Here is a 23878-nt window from a genome sequence, read left to right on the forward strand (position 1 = left end):
CCGGACAAGGGAACCTCAGCACAGGTCGAGGGAACCCCAGCACCCGGGCTGGGCAAGGTACTCCTGTGCTGGGCGAGGCATATGGTCAAGACGAAAACACAGAGCCTAGGTCGAGGAAGAGACAACTGGACTGGACGTGAGACTCCAGGACAAGGGAATCCCAGCACAGGACGAGGGAATCCCAGCACCGGGCTGCGCAAGTTACTCCTGTGCTGGGCAAGGCACATGGACGTGACGAGAACCCAGAAGCGACAGGAACATGGAACACCGAGCCGGGACCCTTCTTTGGGTACAGGACGTAGGGCCGGGATTCATTACACAGAACGCTGAGCACGACGAGACAGATCACAACGCTGGGTGGCGGGAAAACGGCCACACCTACCTAGCGAAGGCATGGACACGGAGAGATAGTTCCCAACGCTAGGTAGCGGCAAAACGGCGGGACCTACCTTGCGAAGGCGTGGACACCGACAGACAGTTCCAAACCGCGCAAGGCTACAGACACAGGCAAGACGAGGCAAGGCTCCAGGCAGAGTGAAGGCGAGGCGAGGCAAGGCTCCAGGCAGAGGTGAGGCGACGATCTGGGTGGAAGTGAAGGGAAGGGATACAGACAGGGGGTTAGGACAGGAACAATCCAGCAGCCCAAGGCTTAATCCTGAAGCTATTTACGAGGCCAGCCCAAACAAGAATGAGCTGCCTCAACATAGCTGGGGAAACCCGGAAAACCTGGAATAAGGACTTGGACCGGACTGCGAACCAGATTGCGGATTTCATGGACCAGACCATGACATGCACTTTGGTAGAGGAAATGAACTTCTTGATACTTTCGCCTCCAAATCCGCTCTAGCAATGGCCATACATTGGCTTGTTGCCCGCTCAGGAGTCTGTGCTCTGCCGTCTTGATTCGGCGCGTGTCCACCACATGCTTGAATTCACACCGCAAAAATACAGGTTGTTCAAAAGCTGTAATAGTAAAACGAAGTTGCAGGATATTCATTGCAGTGATTATTTTTGATTGTTTGATTCATAACTTAGTAGTTTGGTTTGCTGAAGCTATGTTAATTCTGTACTTCACCAGCGCTATCTAAAAACGGAAGACAAGTTAGCCAGCCTGTAAAATGGAGACAGAAGGACTGAGCTAAATTCACAGATGGAGGTAGTGCCGATAATTAAGTTAAATAGAGAACATGTTTGCGGCCGGCCATCGTAAAATATGCAATTGAATCTTAAAGGTTACATTTTCCCATACAGCGTATGGTCCTGTTATCTTGTTAGGACTTTTTAATATTTCTGATCTTTCAGGAGGTGCGAAACGGGTGAGTCAGAATGGACGGAGCACGTCGAACCTCTCCAGCGCATGGTCATGTCATATATCTGCAGCAAATTGCTTCTAAGTTTCTTCAGCCTATCCGATCTTCAGAAGTACTACTTCCCAGTCCTTGCAAATGTTGGTGAATCTCGGTTGCAGTCATTATTGCTCTACAGACTGTGTCAGTAATGTCGTGAGCAGAAGCAGATACAAAGCTTAAACAATGTTTTAACTGGAGTCATATACAATACTAGCAGAATCGCCACCTTCCACATACTTTGCCAAGCTGATAACGTTCTGGAGTACTTAAGGAATGGCTGAGGCAAACCACTTTAATATTGCCTTTTTGAGTCACAAGTTCTTCTTTCAATTTCAGTGTCACTGGTGGAAGAGCAGCTCTATTAGCAGTGCGTAGAGAATGAGAGCTTGCAGAATCACCGTGTTGCGTCATTTAACAGTAGATATAATACAGAAAAAGAGCAATCAGTTCATCATATCAAGAATATCTGTGCTGTCTTCGCTGTTAAAATAGTTGCACATACTGCTGTTGTGATGTGCAGTTTTGGAGAATAATTAAAACACCACTCGCATGATGTGTAAGACGGGAAAATAGTTAGGAATGGAAACAATGGGAAATCCTCCAGGATCATAAACAAAATCTGAAGCTGTTAGAAAACAGATTTCAATGACTGCATCTCGGGCTTCTATTTCTCCTTTTCGTTGTTTATATTGGCTCTACATCGGCAGAGATTCTACGTCTTTATTTTTAAACGGCAGGAACTATCTGTCACTGTTTCTTCATAAATGGACACCGCATGCTGAGCTATCGGGTTAGAGAGAAGGATGTTTTCTAATTGGAGAAGAACCGAAGGAAACTTATGGAAAGAGAGTTTCTTGAATCAACCTCGAGGTATTGTAGTGCCTTAAGAAAGAGCCACAGAAATCCGAAACGGGGAGGAGAAGGATAGTTTAACATCCCAGCGACATTAAGTCGCGCAGCCATCGAATATCGCTATAGAAAAAGAGGCACAGGGCAATCGTATCAATGACGATAAAAAAATTTCCAACATAGCAAACCTAAATTTGCAACATAGCCCCACTTCACTTGGAACATGTTCCAGCGGGCTGTAATAATTGGCTGAACTTTTGTGGCTGTTCCATCAATTTTGAATATAGATTCAACACCGCACTATAGTATGCACAAGAAGCCAGCCTCCTCAAATCCCCCAAATTGCTTGATATATATTCCTCTTAATTGATTTTCGCCCTATTCCATTCCAGCTGGTGTGGCAGTCGCTCAATGTTTTTCTCCAGTACCCGTCACAGTTCTTATACTCCCCGTGAAAATGTCTTGTTAATCTTCCTTTTATTGCAAAAAGCAGCCTTTCCGACCTTCAAAAATGTTATTTCCATATCCGAGCAATAGCCTTCAGAATCAGCGGCCCATCGTTTTCAATTACTATCATATTACGTATAATGCAGTGAATAATGTTTTGTATGCAACCACGAATGATCGAACTTGTGTGATCTGGATCCGTCGCAAGATGCCTGTTGTTGAAAATGTCCTACTGCCTAATAATGATGAAGAAGTATTTTGGATAGCAGACCATCTCCCTCTAAGACCAGATGATTATTTGCGGGTGAACATTTGTTTTACATTTCAGATACATCAACATCAATCGCTGGTGTGAAGAATGAGCTTTCTCAGTGGAAGAGTAATGGTGAGTGTAAAACTACAATTTGTTGATTTGCTGTACATACAGATGGTTCATATCCTTCATTTGTTCTCCTGAGTCCCGCCGTCAGTAAGGGTTCGAACTGATTTCTAGGCTGGAGGACATTGTCTCTACCTGTGGATAATGGAAGAAAAGAGAGATAATTTGAAAGTGTCAGTGTCACTACAATGCGTACTCTATCATGTCCCACCTCACTGAGCCCCATCTATCCATCCTGTAGAAATAGCAGCTGCCTTGCCCCAGCCCTATTCAGGACGTTACTTGAAATCATTGTGTAAAAATTTTGTCTGCAATTGGCTCTCAGTCATATCCCACGTGTGAATCTGCTGCGAGTCACTAACGTTGTGTCGCGTATTATCCGCCATCAACATTGCTCGCAGCCGTATTTCTTCCATTTCGGGTACTTCTGTCTCACCCCATCCTCCCGCCAACCCACCAGGCAGAGGGTTCTCCGTGTCATCACTTACCACCCACTTGTCTGCGTGTCCAGCACATAATTCTCTGTAACTACCGAATCTCCTATGGGTTCCCACCGCCAAGCACATCCTTCCCTGACACTTCTTGGCCCACTGTCCATTCTCCGTTGGTATAGTCCCTACGCGGCTCCCTTGTTCACACGTCTTACTCTATTTATCCCCCTCCTGGAACTTACCCTTCCAACCGGAACAAGTGCCACACCTGCCTCTAACCCACTTTCCACACTACCATTCCGAGCTGCAAGCAGTCCTTCCAGTTGGTGTGACACTTCAGCTGTGAATCTGTTGCGATCATCTACTTGATCAGATGCTCGCGCTGCAGACTCCTGTATATTGGTATAGACCGACATAGTTTGGGAGACCGCTTAGCCAAGCACCTTTGCTCAGTCCACCAAAAAAAGTCGAATCTCCCTGGAGCCACTCATTATAAATCTCCTTCCAATTCCCACTCAGACATGTCAGTCCATGCCCCCCTCTACTTCCAGGATGCAGCCACACTCACATTATAGGTAGCCTCCAACCTGATGGCATAAACATCAATTTCTCAAACATTCGGCAATTGCACAGCCACCCTCTTCATCATTCCCCATTCTTGTTTCACTCTCTTCACCTTTTTCTTACCTCTCCATTGCCCCCTTCTGGTGCCCCTCTTTCTTCTGTTTCTTTTATGGACTACTTCTTCTATGCCATTCTCTGATCAGAGTCCCGCTTCTCTTGCCCTTTATCTCTTTCACCAATCAACTTCCCAGTCTTTTACTAACTCCCCCCCCAATCCGCTGGTTTCACCCATCACCTCCCACCTTGTACAACTTTCTTCCCTCTCTGTACCTATGTGACTTCAGGACGTTTATTCCAGTTTTGATGAAGGGCCTCGGTCCGAAACGTTCACTGTTTATTCCTTTCCACTGACCAACCTGATACTGTCTGACCAGCCCTGTTCCTCCACCATATTGTGTGTGTTTCCAGGGAAACACATATCTGGCGCAATTTTGGTTTATGACTCCACTTTCATTGAAAACGAAAGAATGTAATGAGCCTGACTGTCTTTCTCGCTGACTGATTCAATACCAAACATAATTGTGTGCAACATTGTTATACCTTTTATTATATTATCAGTGATATTGATGACAATTGTCTTCGTTCTTTAAGACATAGACTTGGGCAGGATGGGAACGAAAACAACAGAATCTGATGTGTTGTCCTCATTCAGTTGCAGCGAACTACGGCAAGATGGAGGGCACCATCGCCAAACTTCAGAAAGATATTTTGCAGCGGAGTGACAGTAAGTTAAAACATTATCAGCTAGAAATATATCCCCAATTTTTAAGCTTCAACCTACACGAATGTTAATACAGTGCAGAGGGGCGTTGTTTGCTAAAATTGCTTCAGCTACCCAGACCTATACAACAAATCATCATACTCTAACCCTCTTCCTCTTAAATGTTTCCTGTTACTGCATTTCTCTTCTCTTCCGACACCCATTCTCCATCCATCCTGCTCCGACACTTTCCCATAACCACCAGATGCAACGTCCATTTTGGGAAAAAAAATCACTTCGGCTTCAAACTCCTTTGCCGAAACAACTCCGTTGGATCAACCCCCAAGGCAACAGTACTGGGATCCTGATACGACAGGACGATAAATTAAGTTGTAACACAAAAGAGGGGGGGTTGCTGTTGAAGTGCTCGTGCGTTTATTGGCTGTTCAGATGGCCGAGTGCGCTAAACTGTTCCTGAAACAATAAGTGTGTGTCGTCAGGCTTCTGCTCCTCCTCCTTGATGGTAGCAAGGAGTAAGGGACATGTTTTGGGTGATATGGGTCCTGAATGATGGATGCCACCTTTCTGTGGCATTATCCATTCAGTGATGTCGTCCTTACACTCCGCAACCTAGTATCCCTGAAATATGTCCATCCATGTATAAGAATCAGAATCAGAATCTGGTTTTATATAATGTCACGTGTGATATTTGCTTTTTATGTTAGCGATACAATGCAACATATGGTAATAAAGCGATAAATTAAAAAGCATATATTTATAACAAAAATAAATAAGTAGTGCAAAACTCTAGGGAGATTTGCTCAGGAAGTATTCGTAGGTTCATTGTCTATTCAGAAATATAATGACGGAGGGAAACAAGCTGTTTCTAAAACGTTGAGTTTGTGTCTTTAGGCTACTTTTCCTCTTCCTTGATAGTAGCAATGAGAAGTGGACATGTTCTCGGTGATGGGGGTCCTTAATGTTGAATGCCACCTTTTTGAGGCTTCATCCATCCAGGGATTTCCCCCATATGCTCCGCATTCAAATATCCCTGAAATATGTCAATTCAAAACAGCACACTGCCTTCGACATTAACAGTACTTCAATTTCTTCACAGATCAGTCACGATGTCCCACGCAATGGACTCTGTTCAGGAATAGCTGTTATCGTTTTTCTTTAAGTACAAAAACCTGGGTAGAGGCTCAGAGACAGTGTGCATCGGTAGATGCCCATCTTGTTGTCATTAACAATGCCGAAGAACAGGTAGGAGTTTCTTTTTCAACAGTCAAGGTGACCAGCATCTTTTAATTGCTCCTCACTTCGTGATGGTGTTGAGTCACAAAAGCAGAGCGAAGCCATAAATAACTGAGTGCTGGGCTGTTTCTAGTCACTGTCTGGATAAATCTTTGTTCCCGATCAATGCCAGCTCTTTTTCATTTATTTATTTATACACTTTTATTTAAACATGTTGCTATTCATTGTTATATTATAACCTCTGAAAATCGAGTTTACAGTATTACGAACTGTAACGTTTTAGAAATCAACTGGCAGCAGTAGATTACACATGGAGTCTGGGTTTGATGTTAAGATCACTATCTTTATAAGTATCTACTTATAATATTTGTAACTCAAGGTGAAACGTAGTGAAAAGGTAAGTACGAAGAATTCCACAGGTTCCACGTTGGTAAAACGAGACAAATGTCGCCTTAGCTCTTGTCCGACATGTCGTTCCAAATCCACAGACAAATTATTATCGGAAGTTACCTGCAACAGGGATACCGTCTTCTAGTAATTCTACACATCATACACAGGCAAGGGTTAACAGATGAGTGGATGAGTGGTCCCACAGGATATCCCAAAATCCACTTCTACGGATTTGTATTCCCTCCCCTTCCCCCTCCCCCACCCTCCCACCCCCCCCCCCCCCACGTGTGTTGCTCTGTATTTTAATCTGTACAGACCGCGGAAGCCTGTGACTGACCGCCTTACTTAGGTGCTCTTCCAGCGACTGACCACAGTAAACGAAACCTGCGAGTTCTTAACAACTGGCATTCCAAGCCAGGATCTTCCCTCAGTTTTACTTAACATTAAACGCAGTAATGCACGAGCATTCACAGACTGAAATATGGCTGGGAACGGACACAGACTCTTTGTTTAGTTCCACCAACAATCAACATCCTGGGAGTCATCTCCGACTTGGAAAACGTACAAAAGGCATATTTGTCTCATGGTTGTAAGGTGTCTCTCTGAGGCTTTGTATTCTATTCTTATTCTTCTCTTCGGTTGTCCATCAGAATCAGATAAAGACGTCCACACCAAAACGATGAGAGATTTGATGACAATATAGTCCTTTCCTGTACCCGTAAGTCTATTGCCAGTGCGACGTGTATATGTGGTAGTGGTAGTGATAGTGGGGGTAGTGACGGCAACCATGGCTGCATTTCTCCTGGCTCTCTTCTGCTGTCTGATGTTTGCTCTTTCCATCTCCAGAATACAAACCCCATCCCTACACAGCTCCTGCCAAGTGTTATCGTCAGCACCAACAACATCCAGGTCCTCAGGTCTGATTTTGCACTTCCTTAAAACATTCTTCATTTGATCCTTATAGCGCTTATTCTGCCCTCCAGCTGAGCGTCGACCATGATGTAGCTGGCCGTATAACACTCTGCGGAGTAGACAACATGGGGATATGCTTATCACGTGCCCCAGCCACTGCAACTAACGCTGGGTGATCCTGGCCTCAATACTTCTACAGTTGGTCTTTACAAATATTTCAGTGTGAGGCACCCGCTCACGCCAAGTAATTCCCAGGATGCGCTGAAGGCAGATTATGTGGAAGCGCTCCAAGGACTTGATGTATCGGCTGTAGGTTACCCAAGCTTCACAGTCATAAAGGAGGGTGGTGACACAGACCGCTAGGTCTACAGCTAAATTTGTGGAGGGATGAAGTCTCCTGTTCTGAAAGACTCTACGCCGAAGTCTCCGAAAGTCAGCTGATTCCTGTTTAATGCGGCTGTGGATGTCGTGAATACCACTATTCTCAGAGAGAATGTTCGCCAGATATTTGAAAGATGCCACTTCTGACAGCTTTTCATCACCAACAGTGAAGGCAGGTAGGGTGGGTGGGACACCAGCACTTCATTGGCAAATCACTTCTGTCTTGGTGGTATTGACGGTCAGCCCCATCCTGCTGTACGCTCTCACCACCACAGCAAAGATAGTCTGAAGATCCTCTGGTGTATGGGCCACAAGAGCACAGTCATCTGCATACTGCAGCTCCAGAACCCGTTCTCTATGGAGTTTGGTGTTTGCGTGGAGCCTCCTGATGTTAAAGAGGTTGCCATCTAATCTGACGTCCACTGCCACACCGCTGCTATCCTCAATCTCGTTGTGGAGAAGCTTGATAACACACAAGGGGAAGATGTTAAAGAGCACTGGCGCTAGCATGCACACCTGCCTCACCCCTGTGCGTGAAAGGAAAGGCTCGGACACTTGTCCTCCTATGATCGCCCGAGCAGTCATCCCATCATAGAACTGGCGGAGTATGTTAAAAATTTATTGTGACAGCCAAACCTGAGGAGGACATCGCATAAGAGCTCTCTTTGCACAGTGTCGAATCCTTTGGAGTGGTCGATAAAGCCATAACCAGGTCTTGATGTTGCTCCTGGCACTTTTCCTGAAGCTGCTGGTCTTTGAAGATCATGTCGATCGTGCTCCTGTTCTTTGTAATTCCACACTGTGATTCAGGCAGCATTGACTCGGTGATGTTGCTGATGAGCTTCTGAAGCATCACCTTAGTCAGGACTTTTCCAGCAAGAGGAAGGAGTGAAATGCTCCTACTATTTGTCGCAGATGGCCTTGTCAACCTTATTATTATAAATTACAACGATGTTTGCATTTCTCCATTGCTGTAGAATGTTCTCGTCAGTCCAGTTCTTGGTGATGTACTGGTAGAGGGTACGCATACACATGTACCCTCCGTTCTTCAGTAACTCGACAGGGATATTGTCAGCGCCAAGGGACTTATTGTTCTTAAGGGAATGGACAGCTGATAGAAGCTTCTGGAAGGTTGCTGGTAGACTGAGGTCGCCGATAGGAGGAAGATCAGGCAGTTCGTCCAGGGTGCTGGGGTCTGCGTCAGAATCCTGATTAAGCAGGGTGTTAAAAATGCACAACCCACCTCAGCAGAATGGTATTCCGACTTTTCAGAAGTGTTTGACCATCTGCTGTTTTCAGGGGTTTATTTACACACTGATTTATTGGACCGTGGATGGTTTGGACAGCATTGTAAAACTTATGCTTGTTCTTCTAAGCCATCATGCAAAGACACAAAGCAGGTCTGTGTTAAAATGATGCTCTCTTACTTTGCAGCTCCAAAACTACACAAAACATTCAACAACAGAGCATAAAGCATATTCCTTAATCAACTGTTTATCGGTCGCTCTGATACATTCATTTATTTAAACAGCTTCAAAGGAACATTTCTAATTTGTATGTTCCTGGTAAAACTATAGGGAGAAAACCAGCAGACGTAGGGGACACGAGGGGCTTCAAAAACACTCCGAATTTCTCAAAGCTATAACTTCAAAGGTAGCATTTTAGTACTTCTGTTTTTCTACATTGAGGCGCTCAAAGGACGGTCAGCCAATAGCATCTGTGAAAAAGTAAATTCGGGAAAGGTTCAGGACAGAAACTCTTCCACAGAAGTCAGAAAAAGTAGAGATTCTTAGTTGCCAAAGCAAAGCTGGCGGAATGGTTGGAGATGTAAGACAAGTGAACGCCTGGAGTCCGTTTAAGTCAATGTCGGTGTCTTAGCACAGCTACGAAAGTCTAGCTAAAGTATCCCTTCTTCTCATGCCATTGCCGCTGCAATTTTGAGCTGTTGATCATGCCAACTACGCACCCACGGAGAAAGTATTAAAAAAGACGATCCAGTGTCATTCTCACGCACTTTCATTGGACCATTTATCTGCTTCGAAGTGAAATTGGGCTTTGTTTATTAGTATATCAACTACGGAGTTGATCAATACCATTAAATTAATTATTGGTAGGTACTACATACAATGAGGTATTTCCGTTTCCATGGCAGGACTTTTTGGGAGAGAACCTTCAAAATCGTTACTGGATTGGCCTCAGTGATGCTGCGTCTGAAGGTGATTGGCGCTGGGTGGACGGAACTGATTATTCTTCCTCTTCAACGTGAGTTTATTTCTAGTTTGTTCCACCTCTCTGACTTTGAATGATAAAGAGAAAACAAAATACCTCAGCACTTCATGTTCCGGGAATTATTTACAACATAATGATATAACCAGATTTTCCAATGTCAGCTAGACCTTACTGTCTGTAGTAATGGTTTACGCAGCTTGTGATTCAGCAGTTGTTCTCCCATATTTGTTCTATTTGCCATACCCTCTCTAGCCCCTTTTCCCTCCCTTACATCACCCGCCCACCTACTTCCACCCACCTACAAACCACATAGTTCACTAGATTCCATCCTCCCGCTGCCCTCCACTTATCTACCTTAATGGGCCGTTTTCACGTCCTTCGTCCATATCGCACTCGCGCACTTTTAGTCCATGTGTCTTGGCTTGTCACTATACAAACCCTGTGCCTAAGTATACAGCTCTCCCTCACTCACCTGGTTCTTTCTGCCCATTATACTAAGTGGTCTACCTGTCTCACCTGACATTCACTCCTCTTTATAAAGTTCGCACATCCCTCTAATCTTATTCCAGATACAGCTTCTGGACCCTAATTGTCGATAATTTCTTTTGCTCTATTGGGGCATCCTAAAATCCAAAGTTTTGCAGCATTTTGAATTCCCAGCAAATTCCAGCATCAGTAATTTTTTTTCTCTAACGCCCTGCAGCACCAGGCTGGATTTTGAGCTTAAACTTCAAATGTAGCTGACAGAATTGTATTGTATTTTTAACTTGAAGCTTTGGCCTCCCTAATGCTCATGCGTATGAACAAGAATTCGATGGCAATGTCCTCACATTTGCTATTTAAAGCACACATCATCTACTCACAGCTCAGCTACTCGACAATTTATAAATACTGCCGTTCTGCTTCTGTTTTTTTTTAATGCTTTAAGCTTACGTCTCCTTCTGTGGTGTGACTGGTGAATCAAGGCCTTCTTAACTGGCACAAAAAACTCGCCTTACAACAGATCCAGGAATGGATCTGCAGATGCTTATCCGATCGGTGGTTAAAACAAAGATTTAAGGCTAGAAGAAAGATTTGGAGCTACCCAAAGTGAAACGTGGATCTGTGGTCCCTGAGTATATTGAAAAGATTGCATTAACTCTGTATTCCAGAGAGCGTTGATTGTATTGGACATCGGCTGTGTACAGCGGCCCGAAGAATCAACGGGGGCTATACAGTATGTATATGGATTTAATGCCTGGTCATAAAATTGAATTTTGTAGAAAGTTGTGGGTCTGGTGTCGCGGAATCACTAGGTCTGTGAAAACAAAGACTTCTGACCTCCTGATCATGTTGAATTTTTTTGAAGCGGTTGCGAGGAAAGTTGACGAGGTAGAGCAGTAGATGTTGTCTATATGGACTTCAGTGAGGCCTTTGAAAAGGTTCCGCACGGAAGGTTGGTTAGGAAGGTTGAATCGTTAGGTATGAATATTGACATAGTAAAATGGATTCAACAGTGGCTGGATGGAAGATGACAGAGATTATTGGTGGACAATTGTTTGTCAGGTTGGAGGCCGGTGACTAGTGGTGTGCTTCAGGGATCTGTACTGGGCTCAGTGTTGCTTGTCATATACATTATTGATCTGGATGATGAGGTGCTAAATTGGATTAGGAATTATGCAGATGATACTAAAGTAGTTGGTGTTGTGGATAATGAAGGGTTTTCAAAGTTTGCAAAGAGATTTAGGCTAGTTAGAAGAGTGAGCTGAACGATGGCAGATGGAGTTTAATGCTGATAAGTTTGAGTTGCTACATTTTGGTCGGAATAATCCAAACAGGACATTCATGATAAATAGTAGGGCAATGAAGAATGCAGTAGAACAGAGTGATCTAGGAATAATGGTGCATTAGTTCCCTAAAGGTGGAATCTCATGTGGATTGGGTGGTGAAGAAAGCTTTTGGTATGTTGGCCTTTATAAATCAGAGCATTAAGTATAGGAGTTGGGATGTAATGTTAGAATTGTACAAGGCATTGGTAAGGTCGAATTTGGAGTATTGTGTACAGTTCTAGTCACCGAATTATAAGAAAGATGTCAACAAAATAGAGAGAGTACAGAGAAGATTGACTAGAATGTTACCTGGGTTTCAGCACCTAAGTTACAGGGAAAGGTTGAACAAGTTAGGTTTTTATTCTTTGGAGCATAGAAGGTTGAGGGGGGACTTGATAGAGGTATTTAAAATTATGAGGGGGATAGATAGAGTTAACGTGGATAGGCTTCTCTCCATTCAGAGTTGGGGAGATTCAAGCAAGAGGACATGAGTTGAGAGTTAGGGGGCAAAAGTTTAAGGGTAACGCGAGGGAGAATTTCTTTACTCAGATAGTGGCAGCTGTGTGGAATGAGCTTCCAGTAGAAGTGGTAGAAGCAGGTTCGGTATTGTCATTTAAAGTAAAATTGGATAGGTTTATGTACAGGAAAGGAATGGACTGTTATGGGCTGAGTGCGGGTCAGTGGTGACAAGGTGAGTAAGCGTTCGACACGGACTAGAAGGGCCGAAATGGCTTGTTTCCATGTTGTAATTCATATCTGGTTATATATAATGTTGGAGGTATTAGGCAAAAAACAGCAGTTGAAAGGGCATTGGCGAACATGTAACAGTTTCACACATAGAACGAGCCTCAGGAGCAGGCAGTGAGTGTTCCTGTAGAGGGAATAACCTGCGCCTTCGACCTATGTTGCCGTCGCGAGCCGATTTCACAGGGAAATCTTGAATGCATGAAGTAGGAAAGAGGCACGTGGGTAGAAGAATATTAAGTCCTGAGATGAGAATCATGGAAGCCAACCCGCTCATAAAAAAACATAGAATATAACCGAAGATTCTATTACCCCATTTTAGGGGCTCATTTTTTAGCAGCGGCCATTCGGAGATCCGAAACGTGAGAAGACTTAGCTCACTCAGCTTCGCTGGTTGAGCACAATAATGCATCGACTGGCAACAGCTTGCTGTTTTAGAGCAGCGGCCATTCAGAATCAGGATTGATTGGCAAGAACAAACTAAAATAAGGCGGGGAAAGCGGACCGACCAATGTTAGGGCGGGCAGTGTTAGAGTGGGGATTTTAAGACTTTCGCTCTTTGAGACTTCAACGAGGAGAGGCTTCAGTCAGAAAAAGTGAATATATGAATGTAGAATTTTCCACATGTGTGTTTATTGTTTTTCTTTCTTTATATTTGCTAAGTTAGAACAGTGGGGATAGCAGGAACTCTAGCTGAATGCTCCTGGGCGGGATATGGGAAAACAGGGAGAACTCCGTACGAGACATGCACCCGACTACAGCTTCTGTCACCACCTGTTAAGGATATGGAGTTGGTAATTAAGAAGTCCGGATCATTTGGGAAGCTGAAGGGTGATATTTAGGACATATGGAGCGGTAGGTACCACCAAGGTGAAGGACACAGGAAATGAGGTAACAGGCAGTAAGGAGAAAGGGTTTAAATAGCCATTAGAATACACCTGGGGCCTTCTGCCTGAATAACACTTTGGTGAGTGTTGAGGGGGATGGCCGAGTAGATGAAAGTCACAGAGGTCAGGTGACTGGAACTGAAACGAAGGAGCAGAGAGATGCGGCGTCCTATTGGTGATAAGGGAATTGTTAGTTAGGGGAACTGAAAGATTCTGTTTACGAGAACGAGATTCCCGGTGGCATTGTAACTCCCTAGTTCCAGCATCCCGGATATCTCGGATGTAGTCCTCAGCACCTCACAATGTGAGCATCCCGAGTTGGTGATCCAGGTAGGTACCAATGGCATAGGTAGGAGGAGTGAAGAGGTTATGCAAAGTGAGTTCAGTATATTAGGTGCTAGGTTATAGTGCAGGACCCCCAGACAGCCCTTTAGTATGCCATAGCCTTATCTGAGATAACAATGAGCCGAGCACCTGCGAGACAATATATTATCAGGGTGGCTCTATCGTTTCCACAGAACCTTATCTTTATTTCTCTAATTATCCCTCTGTTCTGATCACTACTGCTGACTTTTTCACCTTCCTTCTCTTCAGAAACACAGTGCCAAACTCAACGCCATGGATCTGGTCGCTGAGGCTTCTCCTAATAGGCATTCCCCGTCAAGAATATCCAAAATGGTACACTAATTATTGAGGGGAACGGCCACAGGTGAACGATACACATGCTGCCCAATTCCGTTTATTCTTCTGGCATTCACCCAGTAACCTGCCTCTTGAAACCTAGGGGTGATTACAGCCCTATAGCTCATGCCTTTAACTTACTCATTCACCAATATGAGCAGAACATCATAGAACTGCGGCTCCAGTACCTCAACGTTCTGTGAGAAGTTCGAGATCGAAGTACCTGGTGCAGATATCATTATCTGGCAGTATAAATATCTCCGGAAATTCTTGCATCCGAAACACAAGAGAAAACATAGTTCCTATCACGATTCTCCTAGCACTGACTGTGGCATAGGAAATGAAGAATCAAAAATAACGTAGACGCTTATCAGATACTTGCTTCTCTGAAATCTGATGAACCAAAGCCACACTAACACTGGTCCAGTCACACAATTCCTGCTCCGCCTGCCCTTGCCTTATCCCTTTTCTCTTTTTTTTAATGAAGCCTCTTCAGCGATTGGACTCAGTGCTGCTCCGTAAACTGCCGCGAAGGATTGCCATTGATAATCATATATCCATTTAACAATTACAGCATGGAAACAGGCCATCTCGGCCCTTCTAGTCCGTGCCGAACGCTTACTCTCACCTAGTCTTACTGGCCCGCACTCAGCCCATAACCCTCCATTCCGTTCCTGTCCATATACCTATCCAATTTTACTTGAAATGACAATACCTAACCTGCCTCTACCACTTCTACTGGAAGCTCGTTCCACACAGCTACCACTCTCTGAGAGAAGAAGTTCCCCCTCGTGTTACTCTTAAACTTTTGTCCCCTAACTCTCAACTCATGTCCTCTTGCTTGAATCTCCCCAACTCTCAATGAAAAAAGCCTATCCACGTCAACTCCATCTATCTCCCTTATAATTTTAAATACCTCTATCATGCCCCCATCAACCTTCTATGCTCCAAAGAATAAAGACCTAACTTGTTCAACCTCTCCCTGTAACTTTAATCCAGGTAATCCAGCTGTAATCCAGGTAACATTTTAGTAAATCCTCTCTGTACTCTCTCTATTTTGTTGACATCTTTCCTATAATTCGGTGACCAGAATTGTACACAAAACTCCAAATTCGGCCTTACCAATGCCTTGTACAATTATTACATTACATCCCAACTCCTATGCTCAATGCTCTGATTTATAAAGGCCGACATACCAAAATCATTCTTCACCACCCTATCCATTTGAGATTCCACCTTCAGTGAACTATGCACCATTATTCCTAGATCATTCTGTTCCACTGCATTCTTCAATGCCCTACCATTTACCATTTACCAAATGTCCTATTTGGATTATTGCTACCAAAATGTAGCACCTCACATTTATCAGCATTAAACTCCATCTGCCAACGTTCAGCCGACTCTTCTAACTGGCCTAAATCGCTCTGCAAACTTTGAAAAACGACTTCATTATCGAGAACGCCACCTACCTCGGTATCATCTGCATACCTACTAATCTAATTTACCACCCCATCATCCAGATCATTAATGTATATGACAGACATCATTGGAACCAGCACAGATCCCTGAGGCACACCACTAGTCACTGGCCTCCAACCTGAGAAACCGTTATCCACCACTACTCTCTGGCATTTCCCATCCAGCCACTGTTGATTCCATTTTATTACTTCAATATTAATACCTAACGATTGAAACTTCCATGCGGAACCTTGTCAAAGACCTTGCTGAAGTCCATATAGACAACATCCACTGCTTTACTTTCGTCAACTTTCCTCGTAAACTCTTCAGAAAATTCAATAAGGTTTGTCAAACATTACCTTCCACGCACAAATCCATGTTGACTGTTCCTAGTCAGACCCTGTCTATCCAGATAATTATATATACCATCTCTAAGAATACTTTCCATATAATTACCTACCACTGACGTCAAACTTACAGGCCTATAATTGCTAGGTTTACTCTTAGAACGCTTTTGAAACAATGGAACCACATGAGCAATGCACCAATCCTCCGGCACCTTCACGGTTTCTAATGACATTTGAAATGTTTCTGTCAGAGCCACAGCTAATTCTACACTAACCTCCCTCAAGGCCCTAGGGAATATCCTGTCAGGATACAGAGATTTATCCACTTTTATATTCCTTAATAGGGCCAGTACTTCCTCCTCTTTAATCATCATAGTTTCCATAACTTCCTTACGTGTTTCCCATACCTTACACAATTCAATACTCTACTCCTTAGTGCATTCCAAAGAAAAGATATTGTTCAAAATCTCCCCCATCTCTTTTGGCTCCACAGATAGCTGTCCACTCTGATTCTGTAAGGGACCAATTTTATCCCTCACTATCCTTTTGCTATTAATATAACTATAGAAACCCTTCGGATTTATTTTCACCTTACTTGCCAAAGCAACCTTGAAACTTCTTTTAGCTTTTCTAATTTCTTTCTTAAGATTATTCTTATATTCTTTATATTCCTGGTGCACCTCATTTACTCTTTGCTGCCCACATTTATTGTAGATATCTCTTTTTTTCTTAACTAAGTTTCCAATATCCCTTGAAAACGTTGGCACTCTCAAACTTTTAACCTTTCCTTTCAACCTAACAGGAATATAAAGGTTCTGTACCCTTAAAATTTCACTTTTAAATGACCTCCATTTCTCTATTACATCTTTCCCATAAAACAAATTGCCCAATCCACTCCTTCTAAATCCTTTCGCATATCTTCAAAGTTAGCCTTTCTCCAATCAAAATCTCAACCCTGGCTCCAGTACTATCTTTCTTCATAATTATATTGTATCTAATGGCAATTGTGATCATTTGACCCGATGTATTCCCCAACACTTACCTCCTTCACCTGACCTCTTTCATTTCTAACATAATATCCAACTCTGCCCCTTCTCTAGTTGGTGCCTCTATGTATTGCTGCAAAAAAAAATCCTGCACACATTTTATAAACTCTAAACCATCCATCCCTTTTACAGTATGGTCTTTCCAGTCTATGTGTGGAAAATTAAAATCTCCCACAATCACAACCCTGTGCTTACTACAGATATCTGCTATCCCCTTGCAAATTTGCTCCTCCAATTCTCGCTCCCCATTAGGTGGTCTATAATACACCCCTATAAGTTTTACTACACCTTCCCATTCCTCAGTTCCAGCCAAATAGCCTCCTTAGACGAGCCCTCTAATCTATCTTACTACAAACTTTATACTTTAAATGGCTTAGTACGTTTGCGAATGGCAGCAAGATGGGGGGGGGGTGTAGTGGACAACTAGGAAGACTATCAGAGCTTTCTGTGGGATCTGAACCTGCTGAAAAATGGGCTAAAAATGCTACATGGAACGTATTGCAAACAAGTGCGAGGTGCTGTACTTGGTTAAGATAAGCTAGGGTAGGACCTCCACAGTGAACGCTCGTGCACTGAGATGAGTTGTAGAACAACGATATATGGGACTACAGGTCCATAATTTATTGAAACTGGCCTTACAAGCAGATACGGTCGGAAAGAAATCTTTTGTCACATTGGTCTACATAAATCAAAATATTGCATACAGCAGATGGAGTATTATGTGAAGTTGTATAAGACGTTGGTGAGTTCGAATTTGGAGTATTGAGTGCAATCTTGGTTACCTACCTACAGGAAAGATATCGCTAAGGTTGAATGAGTACAGAGAAAATTTACAAGGATGGTGTCAGACTGGAGCACCTGAGTTAGAGGAAATTTGAATAGGAATATATTCGATAGAAGTTAAATGTCGGAGTAGAAATTTCATAAAGACGTGCTAAACTATGAGAGGTATAGGTAAGGTAAATGCCAGCAGGGTTTTTCCAATCAGTTTGGGTGGGTGTACAACTAATGGTCATTGGTTAAGGATGAAAAGTGAAATGCTGAGCGAAAAATTAGGAAAATTCTTCACTCAGAGTGGCGTGAGCATATGGGAGGTGCTGCTAGCGCAGGTGGTGCATGCGAGCTCGGCTTAAACATTTAAAGGACGTTTGAATAGGCACCTGTATGGTAGGAGTATACAGAGCTATAGTCCCTATACAGTTGGATGGTTCTACACGGATTAGCTCGGCGAAGGGCTTGTTCCTGTGCTGTACTCTATGACTCTATTACAGGAGTGCTGGTTTCAGAGCCATAGATCGATTGTTGAGATCGGTTGCTCGACACACCCTTCGGCTCAAAAAATGAAGATTGCTGGCAAAATAACAGCCAGTGGTAACATGCAGTCAAGAGTGGAGGCTGATAAGTCGATCATCAAGTCACTTAGTCAAAGCATATGCCGCTTTGATGCAGGAGGGAGAGTTAGTCCTGAAGACGGATGGAACAGTTTGGAGGTGTTTGATGTACAGATATTTACTGAAATGTAACTTGGAAAATGATAATGTTCGAATAAACTGATGTGAATTTATGTACAGGTCATTGAAAGCCAAATACATGTCCACCAAGTTATTGAGAAAGGAAAAGGTATCCTTGTTTCTATTCTGAAGGAGTTTGAATGCAGCAGTAAGTAGTTGTTACATTAGCTGGAGTATTGTGAACAGTCTTGTTCTATTAAAATATGAAATTACTTACCACAGAATGAGACAATGAAGGTTCAAATCAACTGCTGCAGAGTAGCGGATTTGCTGAAAGAGGCGACTGTGAACATCATCCTCAAATTTAGAAGAATGAAAGATCTTGATGAAAACTGGTGAAGTTGCATGCAATAGACAGAGAGAAATGGCTCTGAAACAAATGCATTTGATTATTATTATATAGCCGCCACACATCAACTTATAAGTAATGATAAATAGTATTTACTAAACGAAGAGCGGCATTTCGATTCTGTGCACTTACCAAGAAAGAGCTGTATGCCAAAGTCATGATTGGAGCAGTCATCGCCATCTCCACTTGGAAGGGTCAAATGCCAGATGCCAGGCCATGCCTTTCTACGTGAAAGTAACAAACGCATCAGATCACAAAAGGGAGAAGCAACGGAAAGTCTATCAGACCGAGTGGATATTTCTGTTGTAGTGATGATAATAAGTGCTACAGACATAGCATTGCGTGGGCATAAATTTCATACACCATTTCACCATTCAGTGGCCTCTGCTGAGTATATTCCCAGTACTATCTAGAGATTCTGTGAAAACAAAACAGATCCTGCCTGCATATGCTGGTCTTCTAGCTGCACCATGGACTGAAGCATGAATATGGAACTAAAGCAGAGATTGAATTCGGCGCCCTATTAATAATACTGTTTTTCTTGTTCTTTTATTTAGAAATTGGATGGAAGGGGAACCAAATGATGAAAAGAACGCCGAGGACTGTGTGGAGACACTTGCCAGTGGAAAATGGAATGATATGCCATGTGATAACAACCAGCATTGGATCTGTGAGAGATCTGCATTGATTGCCTCTCAAATATAGCAATTGGCATCAAGAGAGCAATGACCCCGTTTGTCAATATTGAATATGATATACAGATGTAATGTCGTATAAGCACACATTTTACTCTATCCGAATAGTGCTAATGCTTAAAAAGTATTCCAGTCACTCATTCGTTTCCTTTACTATAGAGTCTTCATTTCGAATTTCCATGTTCGTCACTTGTTTTACTCCAGCTGTAATGAATTTAAATCATGACTATCTTCAAAGTATAAAAGTATTCATCGCCTTTCAAAAACCAATTGGAAACTGTCTCCAGGGTTTAAATTTTCTAATAACTGGAGGTGCTCCAGCTTCCTCAGTGAACCCTTTCAGCTTGAAAATGTGCTTTACAGAAAAAGTGGCTGCGTTTACACGGGAAGGAGATACGCATCCCTGATTAATTGAGAGGGAAACAGACAAATATGCATAATGAAAGAATACTGACGGAATGCATTTGGGACAAGTGACAGGGCAGAAAAATTTGCAGTCAACTAGAAACTTTTTTTTATTATCAGTGACATACGACGTGATTATTTCCGTTTTGAGCCCGAAGTCAGTACAAGACATAAAAGTCTGTAAATTACCCAATTAAATTCTGCAATAAAAGTATAAGGAGGAAATGTTCAGGTGCAATGATTTAAATGTTCAAAGGTTCATTTATTATCCAAACTTGTATAAACATTTGTAAATATGTACAACTCTGAAACTTGTCAGGTTTTCGTATCTGCTCAGATGTCTGATGGTAGAGGGTAAGAACCTGTTACTACATCGCTAAGTATACGTCTTCAGCCTCCTGTAATCCTCTGGATGATAATAACGAGAAGATGACATATAAACATAACATATACCCATATAACAAATACAGCACGGAAACAGGCCATCTCGTTCCTTCTAGTCCGTGCCGAACGCTTACTTTCACCTTGTCCCCCCTACCTGCATTCAGCCCATAACCCTCCATTACTTGCTTGTCCATATAACTATCCATTTTTTTTTTATGACAAAATCGAACCGGCCTCTACCACCTCTACTGGAAGCTCGTTCCACACAGCTACCACACTCGAAGTAAAGAAATTCCCCTCGTGATACCCCTAAACTTTTGCCCCGTAACTCTCAACCCATGTCCTCTTGTTTGAATCTCCCCTACTCTCAATGGAAAAACCTATCCGCTTCAACTCTATCTATCCCCCTCATAATGTTAAATACCTCTATCAAGTCCCACCCCCGCTTCAACCTTCTGCGCTCTAAAGAATAAAGACCTGACTTGTTCAACCTTTCTCTGTAATTTAGGTGCTGAAACCCAGTTAACATTCTAGTAAATCTCCTCTGCACTCTCTCTATTTTGTTCACATCTTTCCTATAATTCGGTGACCAGAACTGCACACAATGCTCCAAATTTGGCCTCACCAATGCCTTGTACAATTTTAACATTACATCCCAACTCCTATACTCAATGCTCAGATTTATAAAGGCCAGCATACCAAAAGATTCCTTCACCACCCTATCCACATGAGACTCCACCTTCAGGAAACTATGCACCATTATTCCTTGATCACTCGGTTCTACTGCATTCCCCAATACCTTACCATTTACCATGTATGTCCTATTTTGATTAGTCCTACCAAAATGTAGAACCTCACACTTATCAGCATTAAACTTCGTTTGACATTGTGCAGCCCTGTCTTCTAAGTGGCCTAAATATCTCTGCAATCTTTGAAAACCTACATCACTATCCACAACGCCACCAGTCTTAGTATCATCTGCACACTTACTAATCCAATTTACCACCCCATCATCCAGACCATTAATGTATATGACAAAGAGCATTGGACCCAGTACAGATACCTAGAGGCACACCACTAGTCATCGGCCTCCAACATGACAAACAGTTATTCACCAGTACTCTCTGGCATCTTCCATCCAGTCACTATTGAATCCCTTTTACTACTTCAATATTAATACCTAAAGATTGAACCTTCCTAACTAACCTTCCGTGTGTAACCTTGTCAAAGGCCTTACTGAAGTCCATATAGACAACATCAACTGCTTTACCCTCGTCAACTTTCCTCATAGCCTCTTCAAAAATTCAATAAATTTGTTAAACAGGACCTTCCACGCACAAATCCATGTTGACTGTTCTTAATTAGACGCTGTCTATCCAGGTAATTATATATACCATCTCAAAGAATACTTCCCATTAATTTACCCACCACTGGTCAAACATATTGGCCGATAATTGCTAGGTTTACTCTTAGAACACTTTTTAAACAATGGGACCACATGACCAATACTCCAATCGTCCGGCACCATCGCCGTTTCTAATAACATTTGTAATATTATTGTCAGAGCCCCTGCTATTTCTACACTAACTTTCCTCAAGGTCCTTGGGAATATACTCTCAGGATCCGGAGACTTTTATATTCTTTAAAATCGCCAGTACTTCTTCTCCTTTAATCATCATAGTTTCCATAACTACCCAACTTGTTTCCCGTACCATGTCTTGTCCTGGATGTGAAGGCTATTAATAATGAATGTGACCTTCTTGAGCACCAAACTCTAAAACATATCCGCGGCAGTGCAAATGGTTGCACCCTGATACAGCAGGGTAAATTTGTATTCCATCTCATCTTCTTGCGATCCCATTTATAGATGGCCCCATACCATTCAGATTACTCGCTGCCTTACACCTAGACGAATTTGTAATTCTTTGGCCATAGAGCAAAACTGCTCAAACTTTGAAAGTTTTGGAGGAAGGATATGTTCATATATCTCCAATCAATGTAAGTCAAATTAAACAGTGGTTAAAATAATCGGACTGGTTGTGTTTATCTACTATCCAAGAATAACAAGGAATGCAAGATGCACTGAAAATTGCAATATGTACTTGCCTCTCCGTTTGAGCGTTGCTTGCAATTTCGATCCCGGGCATAAAAGTTCTGATTCGATTGGAGAGTTTTAGTGGAAGTAAGCACGGATATTGTTAGGACTCGAAGTATAGCTATGTGGACTATTTGAAAAAAAAAATGAGGATTGCCTTGGGCCAGAAGTGGCTGATTGGATGCGTAACTGAGTAAATTAGGAAATATGTTGAAGCTGTTATTAGATAGGAACAACTTCCCTTTGCAAACAGACGAAGAACCAGATGATATGTTTCAAATAGAAAACACTTCTTTTTCAACCAAATGTGCTGTGGAATATGTTGCCACGATGCAGAAACCTTTATAGCATTTGAACAACAGAAGGCGTGTTCATGAGTAACCGTGGCATTTATGAATAGATATCTAGCGTTAACACGTTGCATTAAACTGGGCTATATTTTATTTCAACCAGCCGAAACAACTTGGACTGGATGCCAGACCAATGCATCTTCACTGGTCCTTCCAGCTCCAGAATATTTCAAAATACTTTTGATTTCTGATGCATTGAGAATCCCAAACCTCCAGTGCTATTTGGAAACCACCTCTTCTTTCTTTAAGAATTGGGATAGTTCTTAAACAGTTTTTAATCCCGTACACCTTAGGTAGAAAGTAAACTGAAATTGGGGTGTGTGACTCCGAGTGCCGGAGAAACCGGCTTCTCTCGACCCGTTTGCCCCATCCGCCATACGCTGTTTTTTTTTTTCTGACGGGAAATAATGACAAAAATCTGTCGATGTAAGCTACAAATAAAGCATATCCTACAGATTCTCAGCTTTAATGAACTTCTGTGTGTATGCTGTACTATAATATTGTTTCCCAACACTGGAATACGTTGATAATTAGGCACATATAAAATCTCGAAATGGATCATCTTCCACTGAAAATTAATGACATTCCCAATGCCATCTTTACAACATAACGCTCTTTTCCCTCTGATATTCTCCCACTTTTGTGCGACCATTTTATAATCAACTGAAACTTTATGTTCCTTTTTTACTGCTGACCGTATTCTTCATAAAGGATCAATGATATCTCCTGTTTCTGAATCTCGGGTCTCGATGTGTTTCTTTAAACCATTCAGGAATATACAGTGAAACATTTGCTGTATCTATTGACTATTTGCAGTGTACTACTTATATCTGTTTATGCTGAATCCAGCCACCCTGCATTAATTCGTGCTACAGGCAGCGGCTCATTTCTATAGCCAGTATTCAGTTTAACACACAACTCCGTTTAACAAGTAGCATCATGCACTTGTACAATAAGGTTCTTAAAGTCCAGTTCTACAAAGGAATATAAATAGATTTTTTTCTCGTTATTGAAATGACAAGTTAATGACACGAAAGTCCAAGGAGATCCCAAAATCTTCTCATTTTGTTACAAGCACAAAATATTCTACATATACTGCAAATTCAGTGTAACACACCCAAAATCCTATAGAAATTCATCACTCAGGCAGTGTCTATAGAAAGGAATAAATAT

The 23878-nt window shown here is 42.4% G+C and overlaps 1 protein-coding gene across 1 annotated transcript in view; it reads left to right on the forward strand.

Moving 5' to 3' along the window:
* LOC140740194 (CD209 antigen-like protein C) overlaps positions 1–20025 on the forward strand; it is a 55351-nt gene extending 35326 nt beyond the window's left edge. The window contains exons 6-10 of the mRNA XM_073069209.1: positions 2974–3030; positions 4732–4803; positions 5897–6042; positions 9869–9978; positions 19334–20025. Of these exons, the coding sequence (XP_072925310.1) occupies positions 2974–3030; positions 4732–4803; positions 5897–6042; positions 9869–9978; positions 19334–19481 (533 nt within the window). The 3' untranslated portion in view covers positions 19482–20025. The remainder of the gene's footprint in view (positions 1–2973; positions 3031–4731; positions 4804–5896; positions 6043–9868; positions 9979–19333) is intronic.
* The last annotated feature ends 3853 nt before the right edge of the window (positions 20026–23878 follow it).

The sequence above is a fragment of the Hemitrygon akajei genome, chromosome 16, assembly GCF_048418815.1.
Source record: "Hemitrygon akajei chromosome 16, sHemAka1.3, whole genome shotgun sequence".
NCBI classification, from domain to species: domain Eukaryota; kingdom Metazoa; phylum Chordata; class Chondrichthyes; order Myliobatiformes; family Dasyatidae; genus Hemitrygon; species Hemitrygon akajei.